General features: G+C 35.6%; 1 protein-coding gene across 1 annotated transcript in view; it reads left to right on the forward strand.

The window, feature by feature from the left end:
• The window catches only part of LOC138175820 (transcription initiation factor TFIID subunit 3-like), a 260,852-nt gene that overhangs the window by 182,169 nt on the left and 59,509 nt on the right, over positions 1-19,174 (forward strand). Inside the window, exon 4 of the mRNA XM_069106326.1 lies at positions 1,561-1,643. Within this exon, the coding sequence (XP_068962427.1) occupies positions 1,561-1,643 (83 nt within the window). The remainder of the gene's footprint in view (positions 1-1,560; positions 1,644-19,174) is intronic.

Genomic DNA, 19,174 nt, shown 5'->3' on the forward strand with positions numbered 1-19,174 from the left:
ACTCATGAGGGAAGGGATACAAGCTCTCCCTGCTCCTGCCTGACATCAGACTCCAGAGGCTCCTGACCCCAGCTTCTGTCTCTGAGAAAACAAAACTTAGAGAAACAACAGTATTTATACACGTTACCAGTACTGCCATCTCAATTCACTTTTAATACCTGGAGAGTTCTTAATAAATAGCTCATAAAAGGGGCTTAAACTAAGCCTTCTACCCATGGGCAGGTCTCTGCCCTTCAACTCAATTCACTTTCACAATTGGGAGTATTCTTCAGCTAGTCTCCTCAGTGATCCTTGCTCATTGCTCATTTTCTTCTTCATCTTAATTTTCTTCTTCTGGGTTGACTTTCATAGCTGGGGTGGAGGAGGGGAAGACAGTGATTACGCAGAGTCTCATTCAGGACATCAGGAGTTCTCAGGCGTGAGCCCTAAGGTTATATCAGTCAAGCTTATATATGGTTTTACTCATTATGTCTCTGACAGTACATCTGCATGTTTACACATTTCTTTCTGATGGACTATGAGCATTGCCTGACAGAAACTACTCTAAACACTGAAATGCAAAAAAAATAGTTGAGAGGCAGAGTAACCTTTAATGAACTCCTAATTGTTGTTAATCAGTATAGCTGTTGCCTGTCCAAGCTAGAACTTTATGTCAAAATGTCAAGACTTACTGAAATTTATCTCATGCACCCCAGAACAAAATGCAACCCAGATTTAGACTGGAAAAGTAAGTCCTATATAAAAAAATCACCCAAGGTGAATGAATCATTCAGTTGATTTAGATAAGAAAGGAAAGAAGGCAAGAAACAGGCATTTATTAAGCACTTATTATGTACCAGGCACTATGCTAAGTGATTTATAAATATTATCTCATTTGAAACTCTCAGTTGACTTGGGGAGGTAAGGGCTATTTTTATCTCCAATTTACAGTTCAGAAAACTGAGGCATACAGAAATTAAGTGCTTTGCTCAGGGTCACACAACTAGTAAGTATCTGAGGTAAAATTTGAATTTCAGTCTTTCTGGTTTCAGACTTCATGTTCTACCCACTGTATCACCTAGCTGCTCTTCTGTGGCACAATATACTATTTAGTGTTTGACAGTTCTTTTCAAATTCAAGAAATTGACCTAAATTGACAAAATCAAAAACAGAAATCATTTCACTTGATTATTTACATTGTGGGATTGAATCTTAGAAGATTTTTCAAAGTGACTGTATACCCTTTACTTGTTGGGATACATTCACTATAGTTGGAATGATTACTTTGCTCTCAGTTTCTTGGCAGCTCTTCAGATACTGTACTGTACAATAAATATTATACTGTACTTTATTACAATATAGATTACCATATTTATAACGTAAATAATAAAATCACTTAGCACAGTGCCTGGCACAAAGTAGGTACCACATTAGTGTTTATTCCCTTCTCTTCCCTCCTAATTTAGCTATAGTTGAGACTTGAACTTGTTTATCTAGTTCTTAAGAGGTGGGATGGAGAGGGAAGAATAGAATATTTTATTGAAAACTATGTTTAATTTTCTAATGTGCTATCTTGAACAGATAAAGGTAGAACCAGTTGTTCCAGCCCCATCACCAGTTATTCCTCGACTGACACTACGAGTAGGTGCTGGCCAAGACAAAATGTAAGTACAAAGAACTTTGAATCAAAGAAGAAAAAATAATTCTTTCTTAAATTTAACCCTTTTCTAAATTTTATCTGAAGTTACATGAAACCTTTGGTTTTGCAATCATAAAATCCTTTTTGGTATATTTTATTTAGTATATTTAATTTAAAAACCAGATTCTTTTAAATGCTTCTTCATATATAGCTACTTTTACTGGTTTTGATTTTATAGGGTTCTTTGTTGTTATTTCAAGGCTGTATGTAAGGCACTTTTAAAATAGAGCACAAAATAAAATCTGGTGTGGTAGATTTTTAAAGAATCCATAAACTCTGATGGGAAAAATTGTACGTCTTCATTTTTACTAATTTTTGTTTTCTTTTGTAATCTTTTGTATTTTATGGAATTAAAAACCTTATTCTGAAAAGGGGTTCTTCAAATGGTCAAAGGGGGTTCAAAAGGTTACAAATCTCTGAACTAGAGAATGAAAGATCATATGATTAACAAATCTGTGAGTATAATGTCCTATCTTCTCAAGTATTTATTTTATAACATCATAACAGAGAAAGAATATTCTTTTCTACCTCAAATAGTAAATGTTTTTGCTTTTGTAGTAAAGAGATCAAAAGACCAACAAAGGCTTGACTAGACATATTATACGAAAAATAATAAATGAAGCCCTCAATGACTATTTAAGAAACAAAGCAAAGTTGGAAATGTGAATCCAGGTTTTTTAATTATCCTGAATAATTTACACTAAGTCACAGGACCAAGTGGCCCGTATTTCAAATTAAGGAATTGGAGATTTGTATTAGATATTTTTTTTGTGTTTTTAGCATTGAAAATTCATGCATGATATAATTGTGAAAGAATAAAATCTTCACATGGTTAGTGTCAGAAACGTATTTTATAAACTCAACCATTATATAAATGTTAGTTATTACCGAAAGCAACAAGGGAAAATCAGTTTCATTATCTTGGAGTTACATCAAGTATCTTTCAGTAGAATTCCACATATTAGCGTCTAATATATGTGTATTATTATATGTATATTATATAGGGTCTAATAAATTTATGTCCCTTAGACAAAATCTTAAATCAGAATAAGTTAAATTGCAAACAACCAAAGATTGGTAGAGAGTAGATTCCAAAGGCATTCAAGTACCATCTAATTTATAGCCATAAAAATTGGTTGTATCCCTTAATTGGGCCTGAGAACTTACTTAGACAGGCTAGGAAGCAGAAAATTGGACTTCTCATGTTCTCGGTGGTTCATTTCATCCAAAAGGCAATCTACAGTCTTCTGCTATTTCATCTGCCATTTCCAATAATGTGCATCAAAATACTACAGTGTAGCCACATGGGGCAAAGACTTTCTTTTTTTTTTTTAACATTTTTTCAATTTTTTTCAACAAGAATCTTTTCTTTCCCTCAATGAATGGAAGAAAAGACCCCCCCTCTTTTTTTTTTTTTTTTGTAACACATGTGCATAGGCAATCCAAACAAATTCCTGCATTGTCCATGTACAAAAACTAGAAGTCTTATTCTACACCCTGAATTCATCATCTCTCTGTCATTTGTTAGGTAACATATTTCAACATCAGTCTGCTGGAATTGTGTTTGCTCAGAATTAGTCAGAATTCTTGAGACTTCCAGAGTTATTTGTTTTTTACAGTGTTGTTACTGTATAAATAGTTCTCCTTGTCCTGTTCATTTCACTTGTTACCAGTTCATACAAGTCTTCCCACATTTCTCTGAAACCAAACCTTTCATCATTTCTTATAGCCCAGTAATATTCCTACATTCATATACCAAAATTTGTTTAGCCATTGCCCAAAAGAATGGAAACCCTATTAGTTTCCAGTTCTTTGTCTCCACAAAAAGAACTGCTATAAATATTTTGTACGTATGAGTCCTTTTCCTCTTTTGTTGATCTTTTTGGGGTCTAGAGCTTTTAGTGTTATTGCTAGATCAAAGAATAGATATTGTTTAGTAATTTTTTATGCATAGTTCCAAATTGCTTTGCAGAATAACTGGACCAATTTACATTCCACCAATAGAGTATTAATGTACTTGTTTTTCTGTAGCCCTTCTATTGTTTGTCATTTTCCTTTTCTGTCAATTTTGCCAGTCTGGGGAATGTGAGATGGTATTCAGAGCTGATTTAGTTTGTATTTCACTAACTATTGATTATTTGAAGCCTTTTTTTTCATTCACTACTATTGGTAGCTTGGATTTCTTTCTTCGAAAATTACCTGTTGATATTTTTTGACCATTTATCAATTATAGAGGCAAAGTCTCTTTGTTAAAAGGACATAATCTTTCAGACTTGGAAATGAAGAAGAAAATCACAGTAATTTAAAGAATAACAGGTATTCTTGCTGAAATTGTGTGGGCAGTTGTCCCTGTTTTCTTTTTAGCTTTGACAATAGCTGCTAGTGGGTGACATTTCCACTGATTAGAAAATATAATAGAAATATTATGGTGCATTGAATTTCTTTCCAGAAAGGTCCTGAAGCTTGCAGTGTTCTCCTCACTTCCCAAGTCAAGAACTATCCACAGCTGTCAATACCATGGAGGACAAAGGATCAAGGAAGTGTTCTCCTCTAGAAATAGCACCCCAAAGAAACTACTTACTATTTCTGTGAATGTTTACCAGTCTTTTTTCTGAAAGGGGAAACTATTTTTTGTTCATTTATTCAACATATAATTTACATTCTAACTTTTAAAAGAAAAAGCACAAATGATAGATCATTTAGATTTATCATTCTAACTAGAGAAACAAGGCAGAGATGTATCTCCATGGAAAGTCACTTGAGGTTGGTCTTCAACACCAAGAAGAATATCCATTGCCCTTTTGGTCTTCTTTTACTAAAACTTTTTTTCTCACTCTCTTTCAGTAAGTCACTACTTGCCAGTGATATTGGAAATCTTGCACTTCTCTTTCAGAACTGAGAATTCCCAAGAATTCTTTAACCAAATTTCTCTTATAGTTTTAGTACTTTGATAGCAATGGGATTCTACCTACACTTTAAAAAAAATGATCAATGCCTTTTGTTTTTATATTACTATCATATCTTGAAGTATTTCCCTTTCCCATGTTGAATCTTCCCTTGTAACAAAAAATATCTGACAGATTATACAACATTCTGACCTTGTAGTCCCTCACCTTGTACTGATTGAACTTGTTTTCTGCTCTTCAGGGCCTTCAGTGGTTTTTCATTTGCTCAGTGTTTGGCTTCCTTTAAATGATCTTTTTGTTTATATTTCTGTATTCTTTATGTACTGCCTTCTTATTTCACTCTACTCAATTCATGTAGATCTTCCTATGTTTCTGAGAATTCCTCATATTTGTCATTTCTACATAATAATATTCTGTTATATTTATATGCACAAGTTGTTAGCTATCCCCAGTTAAATAGCAGCCACTTTTTCCCAGTTTTTTGTTTCTATGATATATATGCACACATACATGTATGTTTGTATGTGAATATATGTACACACGTATACACACCTTTGTTTTTATCTTTGATCTCTTTTCCAGTATGTGGGGATTGTTGATATGGAATATGAATGATTTTAGATATTTCTCTTTTCTTGCCTAATTCCACATTGTTATCCAGAGCAGTTGGATGATTCATAGCCTGCTCCCCACCCCCACCCCCCCACCTCCCAACAGTGCTACATTCCCATTTGGAGAACCAATGTTGAGTGACTTAATCCCCCATTTCATGTGAGACCTGATGTATTTAGCCAAGGAGAAATGAAGGAAAATCGTTCAGTGGTTCCACCAATTGTTTTTCTGTGAATAGGTAAATAAACCAATAAGCCAACTATACTTTGATAGCATGATTCTTTGTGTACATCTGATTTTTAAGTGATGAAAAATAAGTTGTTATTTTAAATTTCATTTTATTTTTAGAGGATCTATTTCATGTTTAGTCCCCATGTGGGAACCTATTCATTTTTTAAAGGATTCCTTTTTAAAAATTTATTTTTATTCAAGTGTTTTTATTTCCCATCCTCCCCCCTCTGCTAATAGAACAATAAAAAAAACCTCACTGTAAATATCCACAGTCCAGCAAAACAAATCCTTGTATGAGCCATGGCAAGATATGGTTGTCACATTCTGAATTTTAAGTCTATCACCTCTCTAACGGGAGGTAGGAGGCATGATTAATCTTCAGTCCTCTTAACTCATGGTTTATTAATACATTAATCAGAATTCTTAAGTCTTTTAAAGTTGATTTGCTCTATAATGTTGTTCATTGTTTAAATTGTCTTTGTTCTTCTCACTTCAGTTTGCATCAGATCATAGAAGTCTTTCAAGTTTCTTCTGAAACTATTCATTTCATCCTTTCTAATGGCACAATACTGTTCTGTTAGATTCATATGCCATGGAGAGCTGCTATGAATATTTTTGTACATGAGACCTTTTCCTCTTTCTTTGATATTTTTGAGGCCTATTAATGGTATAATTGAGTCAAAAGATAAGCACTGTTCAACAGCTTTCTTAGTTCAATTCCAGATTGCTTTCCAGAATGGCTGGGCCAATTCACAACTCTACCAGCAATGCATTAGTGTGCCCATTTTTCCAAAGCCCCTCCAGTAGTTTTCATTTACCTGTTTTGTCATCTTTGCTTATCTGGAGGGTGTTAAGTAGAACCTCAGAGTTGTTTTATTTGTCTAATTATTAGTGATTTGAAGTACTTTTATATGGTTATTGTTAGCGTGGATTTCTTCTTTTCCAATTTCTTATTCTGTTTATATGCTTTGAACATTTATCTACTGAGGAATGCTTTTTATTCTTAGTCTTACAATTTGGAATAAATTGCTTATATATGTTAGATCGGAGACATTTATCAGAGAAACATACTGCAAAGATTTTTTTCCCCAGTCACATATTTCCTTTCTATTTTTAACTGCATTAGATTGGTTTGTACAAAACATTTTCAATTTTGTATAATCAAAGTTGGCCGTTTTATTTTCTGTGATTCTCTTGAACCTATATCAAAACCCTTCACCTCTTTATAGATCTGAAAGAAAATGTCTTACTTTCTCTTCTAATTTTCTAGTGATGTCACCTTTTATGTTTCAATCATATATCTGTTTGGAGTATATCTTGCCATATTGTGTGTGACGTTTGTCTCTACATACTTTCTGCCAAATTACTTGTAGTCCCCACCCCAGTTACTTAGATATTCGGGTTTATTGAGCATCATGCTGTTTTCTCTAGCTTCTATGTGTTATATACTTAATCTGATATATACTGATGAACTTATTTTTTAATTGGTTCCAAAAAATTTAAATAATTACTAGTTTGTAATATAGATAGAGCTCTGGTACTATTAGATTCCCCTCCCTTGCCAGTTGTTTTTTTTTTTAATTTTTAACCTTTTTTTTCTCTTTATTAATTTGTTTACTTTTAGTTTACAAGATTCAGTTCCACAATCCCTTGAGTTTCAAATTTTCTCCACCCCCCGCCCATGGTGGCATGCAATGAAGTATAGGATCTGCAAATACTTTCACACTAGACATTAGTCAGGTTGTAAAGAAGATTGTAACCTAAGGAATGAACAATGGGAAAGAGGAAACAAAACCAAACAAGAAAAAGAAAGAGAACAGGTAGTTTGCTTCAGTCTGCATTTAAACTCTGTTCTTTCTAGTTCTTTCTCTGAATGTAGACATCTCCTTCCATCATGAATCTTTTGGAGTTGTCTTATAACCTTGCATTGCTGAGAAGAGGCCAGTCTATCAAAATTGGTCGTCACACATACATTGTGTCTGTAATTGTGTACAAATTTCTCCTGGTTCTGCTCTTCTACATCAGTTTGTATAAGTCTCTCCAGGTAAATATGAAGGCTGTCTGCTCCTCATTTCTTATAGCACAATAATATTCCATTACATTCCTATACCACAACTTGTTTAGTCATTCCTCAATTGATGGGCATCCCCTTGATTTCCATTTCTTTGCCACCACAAAAAGAGCTGCTACAAATATTTTTGTACATAGTGGTCTTCCTCCCACTTCTATGATCTCTTTGGGATACAACCCTAGAAGTGGTATTACTGGGTCAAAGGGTATGCAATTAGTTATAGCCCTTTGGGCATAGTTCCAGATTGCTCTTCAGAATGGTTGAATCAATTCGCAACTCCACCAATAATGCATTAGTGTTTTAATTTTTCCACATCCTCTCTAGCATTTGTCATTTTCCTGTTTTGTCATCTTAGTCAATCTGACCGGTGAGATGTGGTACCTCAGAGTTGTTTTGATTTGCATTTCTCTAATCAATAGTGATTTACAGCATTTTTTCATATGCTTAGAGATATCTTTAATTTCTGCCTCTGAAAATTGCCTGTTCATATCCTTTGACCATTTATCAACTGGGGAATCTATTCTTATAGATTTGACTCAATTCTCTGTATATTTTAGGAATGAGACCTTTATCAGAGACACTGGTTGTAAAAATTCTTTCCCAATTTTCCAATTAACTTCTTAATCTTGGTTACATTGGCTTTGTTTGTACAGAAGCTTTTCAATTTAATGTAATCAAGATTATCCATTTTGCATTTTATAAGGCTCTCTAACTATTGTTTGGTCATAAAGTCTTCCCTTCTCCATAAATCTGACAGGTAAACTATTCCTTGCTTTCCCAGTTTGCTTACAGTATCAGCCTTTATACCTATATCACGCACACATTTAGACTTGATTTTGGTATATGGTGTTAGATAATGGTCTATGCCCAGTTTCTGCCACACAATATTCCAGTTTTTCCAGCAGTTTTTGTCAAACAGTGAGTTCTTATCCCCAAAACTGGAGTCTTTGGGTTTATCAAACAGTAGATTACTTTAGTCATTGACTGCTGAGTCTCATGTACCCAATCTATTCCATTGATCCACTCCTCTATTCCTCAGCTAGTACCAAGTAGTTTTGTTGACTGCTGCTTTATAATACAGATTAAAATATGGTATGGCTAGGCCACCTTCCCTGGCATTTCTTTTCATTAATTCCCTTGATATTCTGAACTTTTTGTTCTTCCTAATGAATTTTGTTACTATTTTTCTCTAGCTCTATAAAATAATTTTTTGGTAGATTGATTGTTATGGTACTAAATATGTAATTTAATTTAGGTAAAATTGTCATTTTTATTATATTAACTTGACCCAGCCATGAGCAATTGATGTTTTACCAAGCAGTTAGATTTGACTTCATTTGTGTGAAAAGTGTTTTGTAGTTGTATTCATATAGTTCTTGGGTTTGTTTTGGCAGGTAGATTCCCAAATATATTATAATGTCTACAGTAACTTTAAATGGGATTTCTCTTTCTATCTCTTGCTGTTGGATTTCATTAGAAATATATAGGAATGACGAGGATTTATGTGGGTTTATTTTAAATCCTGCAACTTTGCCAAATTTATTTATTGTTTTAAGTAGTTTTTTGCTTGATTCTCTTAGTATATCATCATATCATCTGCAAAGAGTGATAGCTTAGTCTCTTCTTTGCCTAATTTTATTCTTCAATTTCTTTGTCTTTACTAATTGCTACTACTAACAATTCTAGTACCAAATTGAATAAGGGGGGTGATAGTAGACACCCTTGTTTCAACCCTGATCTTATTGGAAATGCTTCTAGCTTATCCCCATTACATATAATACTTGCTGATGACTTTAAATAGATGCTGCCTATTATTTTAAGGAAAACTACCATTTATTCCTATACTTCCTAGTGTTTTTAATAGGAGTGGATGTTGCATTTTGTCAAAAGCCTTTTCTGTATCTGTTTTTAAAGCAATCCGGGTTAAGTAACTTGCTCAAGGTTACACGGCCAGTTATTTTTGTGTGGGTGCTGAGTATCTGAGGCCAGAACTGATCTCAGGTCTCCCAACGCTGGGGCCAGTGCTCTTACTCACTGCACCACCTGGCCGCCCCCTTTTCTGTATCTATTGAGATAATCATATGATTTCTGTTAGTTTTATTGTTGATATGATCAATTAAACTGATGGTTTTCCTAATATTGAACCATCCTTGCATTCCTGGAATAAATCCCACCTGATCAAAGTGTATTATTCTCGTGATAAGTTGCTGTAGTCTTTTTGCTAATATTTTATTTTAAAATTTTGCATCTATATTCTTGAGGGAAATTGGTCTATAATTTTTTTTCTCTGTTTTATCTCTTCCTGATTTAGGGATCAGTACCATATTTGTGTCATAAAAAGAATTTTGTGAGATTCCTTCACCAATTTTCCCAAATAGTTTATAGAAAATTGTAATCAGTTGTTCTTTAAATATTTGATAGAATTTGCTAATAAATCCATCTGGCCCAAGAGATTTTTTTTCTAGGGAGTTCACTGATGCCTTGTTCGATTTCTTTTTTCTGAGATGGGGTTATTTAATTAATTTACTTCTTCAGTTAATCTGTGCAACTTATGTTTTTGTAAATATTCATCTGTCTCACTAAGATTGTCAAATTTATGTGTTGGATAAAATAATTCCTAATTATTGTTTAAATTTCCTCTTCATTGGTGGTAGATTCACCCTTTTCATTTTTGATACTCATAATTTGGTTTTCTTCTTTTTTGGATATTGATTAAAGGTCTACCAATTTTATTGTTGTTGTTTTTTTCATAAAATTAGCTCTTAGTTTCATTTATTAATTCAATAGTTTTCTTAGTTTCAATTTTATTAATCTCTCCTTTGGTTTTCATTGTTTCTGATTTAGTATTTAATTGGGGATTTTCAATTTGTTTTTTTCTAGCTTTTTCAATTGCATGCCCAATTAATTGACCTCCATTTTCTCTAATTTAGTCATGTATGCATTCAGGGATATAAAACATCCCCTAAGAACTGCCTTTGGTGTGTCCCATAAGTTTTGGTATGTTGTCTCATTATTGTCATTCTCTTGAATGAAGTTACTGATAGTTTCTATAATTTCTTGTTTGACCCACTTATTCATTAGGATTAAATTATTTCATTTCCAATTAGTTTTTAGTCTGTCTTTCCATGGCCCTTTTTATCGCATCATGATCTGAGAATGATGCATTTAATATTTCTGCCTTTCTGCACTGAATTGTGAGGTTTTTATGCCCTAGTACATGGTCGATTTTTGTGTATGTGCCATGTACCACTGAGAAGAAGGTATATTCCTTTTTATCCCCATTCAGTTTTCTCCAGAGATCTATCATGTCTAGCCTCTCTAAAATTCTATCCCCCTACTTAACTTCTTTCTTATTAATTTTGAAGTTAGATTTATCAAGTTCAGAGAGGGGGAGATTGAGGTCCCCCACTAGTATAGTTTTGCTATCTATTTCTTCCTCCAATTCCCTTGACTTCTCCTCTAGGAATTTGAATGATATGTACTCTTGGTGCATATATGTTAAGTAATGATACTGATTCATTCTCGATGGTGCCTTTTAGCAGGATATAGTTTCCTTCCTTATCTCTTTTAATTAGATCTATTTTTGCTTTTGCTTTAACTGAGATAAGCCTTGGTACTCCTGCTTTTTTTTACTTTAGCTGAAGCATAATACATTCTCCTCCAGCCTTTTACCTTTCCCCTTGTTTCAAATGTCTCTTGTAGGCAGCATATTGTAGGATTGTGGTTTTTAATCCATTCTGCATCTGCCTCTGTTTTATGGGAGAGTTCATCCCATTCCCATTCACAGTTATGATTACTGTCTGTGTCTTTTCCTCCATCCTATTCCCTCCCCTGTTTATGTTTTTGTTTCTTCCTTCTCCCTTCCCCTCCTTAAGAGTTTTCCTTTTGACCACTGCTTCCCTCAGTATTCCCTCCTTGTGCCCCCTCTTTACCTAACCTTTCTCCTTACTCCTATTTCCCTCCCTTCTAACCACCCCCCTTTTTTATCCTCCCTTACACCTCCTACTGCCTGTAGGACACAAAGGATTTTTTTTTAAAGCAATCGGGGTTAAGTAACTTGCTCAAGGTTACACGGCCAGTTATTTCTGGGTGTGGTGCTGAGTATCTGAGCCCGGATTTGATCCAGGTCATCCCGCCACTGGAGCCGGTGCTCTTACTGGCTGAGCCACCTGGCCGCCCCTAAGCAATTGGGGTTAAGTAACTTGCTCAAGGTTACACGGCCAAGTGTTTCTGGGTGGGTGCTAAGTGTCTGAGCCCAGGATTCGATCTCCAGGTCTTCTCAACACTGGAGCTCTTACTCGCTGTGCTACCTGGCCGCCCCAACACAAAGGATTTTTATACTTAATGGAGTATGTTATTTCCTCCTTGAACCCAAACCAATGAGAATAAATTTCATATAGTGCTCCTCTCCCTCCCTCCTTTCCCGCTATTATAATGAGTTTTTGTGTCTTTTCATGTTAGAATCCTAAACTTAGCTGAATATGTTGATCCTTCTTTGAACCAGAACCAATGAGAATAAAGTTCATATGATGTTCATCTCCCTCCCTCCTTCCCCCCTACAATAGTATGTTTTTATGCCTCTTTGTGTGGCATTGTTTACCTTTTTCTGCCTCATACTTTCTTTTTCTCCCATTACAATCCCTTTGTACCCCTTAGTAAGGTTTTTTTTATTATCAAATTAGTTCATTTATACCCACGCCCTCTGTCTATACATATATATATATATTCCTTTTAAATGTTGCGATAATTACATAAATTTCAGTAATGACAGGTATCTGCTTCTCATATAGATGTAAACAGTTTGCTCTTATTGAATCCCAAGTTGTGTGCATGTTTGTGTGCATGTATATATGTGTGTGTGTGTGAGTGTGAGTTTTCCTTGTTTACTTTTTTATATCTTTCTTGAGTCTTGTAATTGGAGATTGAATTTTCCATTCAGCTCTGTCTTTTTCTTCAGGAAAGTCTAGAATTCCCTTATTTCATTAAATGACTATCTCCTAGCCTGAAAGATTATGCTCAGTTTTGCCGGGTAGTTGATCTTTGGTTGCAATTCTAGCTCCTTTGCCTTACGAAATATCAAATTCCAATCCCTCCGATCTTTTAATGTAGAAGCTTTTAGGTCCTGTGTAATCCTGACTGTAGTTTCACAACATTTGAATTGTTTCTTTTGGGCTGCTTGCCGTATTTTCTCCTTGACCTTGTAATTCTGGCATTTGGCTACTGCATTTCTTGGAATTTTCAATTTGGGATCTCTTTCAGGAGAAGTCTAGTGAATTCTTTAGTTAACTATTTTACCCTCTGATTCTAGGACCTCAGGACAGTTTTTTTTTTTAAAGCAATTGGGGTTAAATAACTTGCTCAAGGTTACATGGCCAGTTATTTCTGGGTGTGGTGCTAAGTATCTGAGCCCAGATTTGATCCCCAAGTCATCCCGACACTGGAGGCGGTGCTCTTTACTTGCTGAGCTACCTGGCCACCCCTAAGCAATTGGGTTAAGTAACTTGCTCGAGGTTACACAGCCAGGTGTTTCTGGGTAGGTGCTAAGTGTCTGAGCCCGGATTCGATCCCCAGGTCATCCCGACACTGGAGCCAGTGCCCTTACTCGCTGTGCTACCTGGCCGCCCCAGGACAGTTTTCTTTGACAATGTCTTGGAGTATGTTGTCCAGGCTGCTTTCTTCATCATGGCTTTCTGGTAGACCAATAATTCTTAGGTTATCTCTCCTGGATCTGTTCTCCAGGTCAGTTGTTTTTCCAGTGAGATATTTTACACTTTCTTCTAATTTTTTAATCTCTATGTTTTGTTTGACTGACTCTTGATGCATCATAGAGTCCTTAGCTTCAATTTGATTGATTCTAATTTTTAGTGAATCTTTTTCCCACATTAGGTTTTGAAGCTCCTTTTTCATATGTTCAGTTTTCATTTTTAGGGAGGTATTTTCTCCAGTTAGATTTTGAACCTCCCGTCCCAGTTCTCCAATTTTACTTTTTAAGGATTTCTTTTCTTTAGTGAGATTTTTTTCCAATTTGGTCACTGTAGATTTAAATTTATCTTCTACCTCTCTAATTTGGCTTTTAAAATCTTTCTTGAGCTCCTCCAAGAATGCTTTTTGGACTTCAGACCTGTTCATATTTCCTTCTGTGGTCTCAGGTGTGAGTATAGAGACCATGTTGTCCTCTGAATTTGTTTGTTCTTGTTCACTATAATAGGATCATATTCTTCTTGAATTCACAGATTCCTTCTTGCCCATTGTGATTGCCTATGTCTTGAATTTTTAGAGTGGATATCTGTTTCTGGGGTACAGATGTACTGCGCTTCTCAGGCTAGGAGGTAGGGGTTTGGTTGTTAACTTTGTGTACTGTAGTCTCTGGGTGTCTAGACTGAGGCCAAGGCCAGGAGTCTCAGTGTTTCCCCTGAGTTACCCTGAGGCTCACAGTGTAACCTGTGGGGGAGAGGTGGTCTGGATGCTTTAGGTTTCCACCTCTGTGCCTCTGGCTTATAGCTCAGGCAGACTCAGCAACTGACAGTTGGCAGCACTGGTGTCTGCAAATTCCCCTGGTGATTCTAAGGCACACCTGGGCTTGTGTTGTTAGTGCTTGCTGACTCCACCCCCCTGGGCTTTCAGAGCTCCTGCTGGTCACCTAAGGTGGGGCTTGTTGGGATACCTCCCACCTTTCACTTCAGACTCACTACTGCTTCAGTTATGCCCTTCCTCGATGTCTCCCAAGCCCGAGGCTGTTTCTACTAATTCAGGATTTTACTCTGGGTGAGACATTTATCTCTGGGTTTTCTGGGTAAGAGAGGGGGAATCAGAGCAGCTAGGGTTTACTTCACCATCTTGGCTCCTGGAAAATCAGGTAGGTGATTTTTAAACAGACAGGCTGTGGGCTGATAGCCCGAGGAGAAGCTGCTGTCGCTGCTGAAGGCCCTGTGCTTTCTCTTACCCAGCTCCCGCCTATCCTGTGTCCTGCAGTGAGATGTCTCTAGCCCTGGGGGTGGGTGAGTCCACTGGCTGGAACTCCTCACAATGCTGCAGTCTGCTCTCAGGTTTGTGCTGGTGCAGCCCCCACGTGCTCCACACTCCCCCTGCCCAGACCTACATGGCACTTTCCTGGGCTGGGAATCTGCCACACTCCATCTCCCAATGGATTCCGTTACTCTAAAATCCGTTCAGATTCACTTTTTAAAGTTTAGTGACAGAATTCAGGGAGGAGCTTAGAAAAGTTCCTGCTTCCTTTCCACCATCTTGGTTCCACCTCCTTGCCAGTTGTTTTCATTATTACCTTGAAATTCTTAGCCTTTTGTGTCTTCATATTCATTTCATTATACTTTTTTTCTAGATATAAAATAATCTTTGGTATTTTGGTATGGCACTGTATAAGTAAATTAATTTATGGAGTATTTTTGGCTAAACCTACTTGTGAACAGTTAACATTTCTCTATTTAGGTCTTTTTTATTTCTTCAAAGAATAGAGAAGCAGAATTAGAACAGTTTTCCAGAGCCATCCTGCCAGGGCCGCACATCTTCTTTGGAGTCAAAAAGACTAGAATCTCAGGAAAGGCCAAGTGCCACCCAGCTAAGACATCAAGGACCACACTGATTTCCACAATGTCTAGGACCTTGGACACCAGTTCTTGAAATGCTTGCTTATTCCTTCTTTGGGAAATTTTTTAAATTTACCTCACTGTCTATCATCTTGAAATGGAGCTGGCACCAAATATAAGTGGTCTTTGCAAACAAAGATTGCTAGCCTCAACCCTTTATTATTACCACTTCCTTGTTTCCAATATTTGGAGCGGAAACACCCATACCAAATTTACCCAAATTTATCCAGTGATTTGGTGCTTCCTCCATCCTGTGACTAGCAAATATACACCTACAACTCACCTCTGGTGTTCATGATGATTTTCATCTTTTTCCTCTGCTACCTCTTCTCATCTAGTTTAATCCTGTGATTCCTTATTCCCTTTCTTCTTCTGCCCTTTATACTTTGCCCTCTGAATCTATTAACCATTACCAAGTTTCTCTTCATCTTCTTTTTATACTTCTTCCATCTTTTTGCATTTGAGGAAACCCAGTTCTCTATGGTAGACACTAAATCCCTGACTACTCTCAAAGTATCATTGTTTCTTTTCTAATTCTGCTAACTCACTACACAATGAACAAGAGTTGGCTTATTTCTGTTGCCACTTATAGATCCCACCTTCTGCCACTTTCTTTCAGCAGCCATTCCTCCTTCCATACATTTATATTATTTAGTCCAAATATTTGTTGTTATGATATAGCAGTTTCTAGATCATTCTCCTTCCTTTTTCAAGGAGTTTAATGACTTCATATATCTCGGACAGACATGTGTATGGACAACAAATTAGGTTCCAGTTTCAAAAAGTAGAAAACCAGTGGGTTGGATTACATCTGCTAAACTACAGAAATTTCAGTGGACAGTGGTTCTGCCAACCCATACCCTCATACTTGGGGATTTCAGTACGTAAGTTGATGTGATTTTATATTCCCAGACCCCCACTATCCACCAGGAAAAAAGGTAGTCAAGTAGTAAGATCAAGATATATCCAGTGATTAGTCTGAATGCTCTTTTGGTACCCATCCCATGGCCTCAAATCTAGAGGAAAGCTCGTAGCACATTAGAACTCTATGGACAAATATTGCACAGGACAGGCAGGATCCAGTGTATTATTAGAGGAAGAATATTCATCATTGATATCATGAAACCATTGTTGAAGTAACCACATACTGCTATGAAGAGGAAGAGAACTTTCCTCAAATATTTTAATTCACTTCAACAAATATGTCATGTGAAAGAATAATAGGTAGAAGTTATAGGTAGGCAAATTTAGATTATATAATATAAAGGAGAATTTTCTCACAATAAGAGCTATCCAAAAATACCTTGGGCTTTCTCATGAGGTATTTAGGTTCCCAAGCTGAGGCTAGATGACTATTTGTCATATTATGGAAGGAAATTGATTCTTTAGATAACTCTTTCATTTTTGTCCTTTTAACCCCAATATATAGCATAGGACCTACAAAATAGGTGCTTCAATAAATACTTATTGAATTTACTACATGAATGAATACATAAACTAGATAACCTCTAAGTCAAAAAACTAAAATTGTTATTCACCCTTTTTCCCCTAAGATTCAACGTTCCATATATCTCCTACTTAATGATGAGAAGACCTGGTCATTTTAGAAATGGTATACAAGGGGCGGCTAGGTAGCGCAGTGAATAGAGCACCGGCCCTGGAGTCAGGAGGACCTGAGTTCAAATCCAGCCCCAGACACAACACAAAAACTAGCCGTGTGACCTTGGGCAAGTCACTTAATCCCAATTGCCCTCCAAAAAAAAAGAAAAAAATGGTATACAAGTATACCCTCAACTAGTGTCACTTGTTGAATTCTTAAAAATCATCTTATGTGAAAGTGTTATGAGGGACATCTAATTACATAATAACATGTTATAAATGTGCCACAGGCCAAAAATAGGATTGCAACAGAGTTTTAAGATTTTACCATGGGTATTGGTTATGATATAACAAGGTTATTTTGTATCTTTATGAAATGACATTGAGTTTGTTATTAAAAGAATAGCTCATAATAAAAAATATTTTTATACTAAATGACATCATTGAAGCAAACTTATTTAGGTTAATAATGATAAGGATATTTATATAGCTCTTTAAGGTTCGCAAAGAACTTTACATTTTATTATCTCATTTGATCCTTACAGCAATTCTTTGAGGTATTTTGCAAATGAATAAGCTATATCTACTATGCTATAACTACCTGTATTGCAAGGAAATGGACTTTAAATATGATTTAAAGTATTACTACAACCCTGACGACCCTTTTGCAGAATTTTTTTCTTTGTTACCTGTTTATTCAAAATGGAAAGAGCAGAATTTGGTTTGATTTCTCACTAATTTGCACGTCATATAAGTGACAGTTTGCATTGGTAGTCTTCTTCTTTGACTTAAAAGCAGCATTACCTTATATGGTAGTGAGATTCCTCATAGGATATCTTTTGAGCAAAGGCTCAAAACTGAGAATGGGGAGACCCCATGGTACAGTGGAAAAAAAGCATTGCATTTGGAGTCAGGATCTGAGTTCTGATTCTAGCTCTGCCACTTAGTACTTGTGTAACTTTAAGCAAGTCACTTTACCTCTCTGGGCCTCAATTTTCCTTATCTGCAAGATGAGGTGGTCAGGCCTCTGCAGAACCTTCTAGCTATTAATCTATGATCCTATGATTCACAGCCTACTCAAGTATATGTATTTTTTATGTTTATAGAATTTGTAGATGGAAGAAAACTTAGAAAATCCAGTCTCATTAGTTTACAAATATAGAAATTTAAGTGTTAAGTGACCTAAGGCCACACAAATGGTGAATAGCAGACTCAGAATCTCAACCCAGGCCCTTTGGTTCCAATTCAGTGCTATTCTTATTATAGCATAAGCTTCCTGTGGAGGAATTTTCCATTTCAGGTAGAAGGATTAGACTAAGTGATTTCTCAGGCCCTTTTTCATTCTAAGGGTCCATAATTCTTTTTTTTTTCTTTTCTAAGTTCATAAAAAGTTCTAGATAGAGAAGCAGCATGGCACAGTGGGTCAAGAGCCAACTTTGGGTCCATGAAGATGTAAGCTCAAGTATTACCTCTAATTCTGTGCGACCCTGGGCAAGTCCCTTAATCTCTAAGTGTTCTAGGTTATTCCCCAAGACTAGAAGTTGCATAGAGGGTACCAACCTGTATTAGTAAAGTTTCCTCTATTAGTGAAACCACAGGTTCAGTCCTTATTGTTATCAGAAGTACAAGAGTTCATGTATTTTCAAGAGACATGGGAAACTACTTGTTTCATGCTGTTAGAATGTACTAATGTTACAGATATACCAACTAAAATTCTCTGTTAGCCATTAAGCTGATCCACATCATATTGTAATTTTGCAAGTTCTTCATGTTACCTTGAACCTTAATATTTCTGGTAAAAACTAAACAGAGCCAATTCCTAACTTCATAGAATACAGAATTTTCTCTAAGTATTTAAGTCATTCCTTTAAGAGATCTTAACCATTCTACTGATATTTCCAGTTGAGGTATTCATTATCTCATTATATTGCTGTACTCAAATTCTGATGAAATCTTTAAATTTTGCAATTATTCCTGACATTTTGAAGTTTATATATATATATATATATGATATTACAACAAAATAAATTATACAAAACATGAAAAATTTTTAGTAAGAAAATGTCAGGAAAACTAGCTTTAGGTTTTTGGGAATGCTATTAGTACTTTTAGTGCTGTTAGTAGAAACAAGTGGAAAGATTATAATCAAGGCTTTTCTATCTTAGTTGTAAACAATTACTGCAGTTCTTGCATGGATGCCACATTAGAAGACATGGAAAAATTTACTGGATTCCATTCTAATGCAATTAGAGCTAATTTTGTTCTTTAAATGAATAAAAGGTCACCTAGTAAATCTAGCTTATCTTTAGTCCAGGCTTCAATAAATTGTTTTATTTAATTTGTTGTAAAAGATCTTATCCTTAATGGGTCTAAGTCTTATTAGTTCACTTAGGTTTTAAAATATTTATGACCACCTTTTTAGATATGATTTGAATGATAGTTAGAAAGTTTTTCTCTTCCCTGTTATCAAAGC

This window comes from Petaurus breviceps, unplaced genomic scaffold, assembly GCF_028583685.1.
Source record: "Petaurus breviceps papuanus isolate PSGF00001 unplaced genomic scaffold, PetGlider_PUasm1.0 79, whole genome shotgun sequence".
Classification (NCBI taxonomy): Eukaryota; Metazoa; Chordata; class Mammalia; order Diprotodontia; family Petauridae; genus Petaurus; species Petaurus breviceps.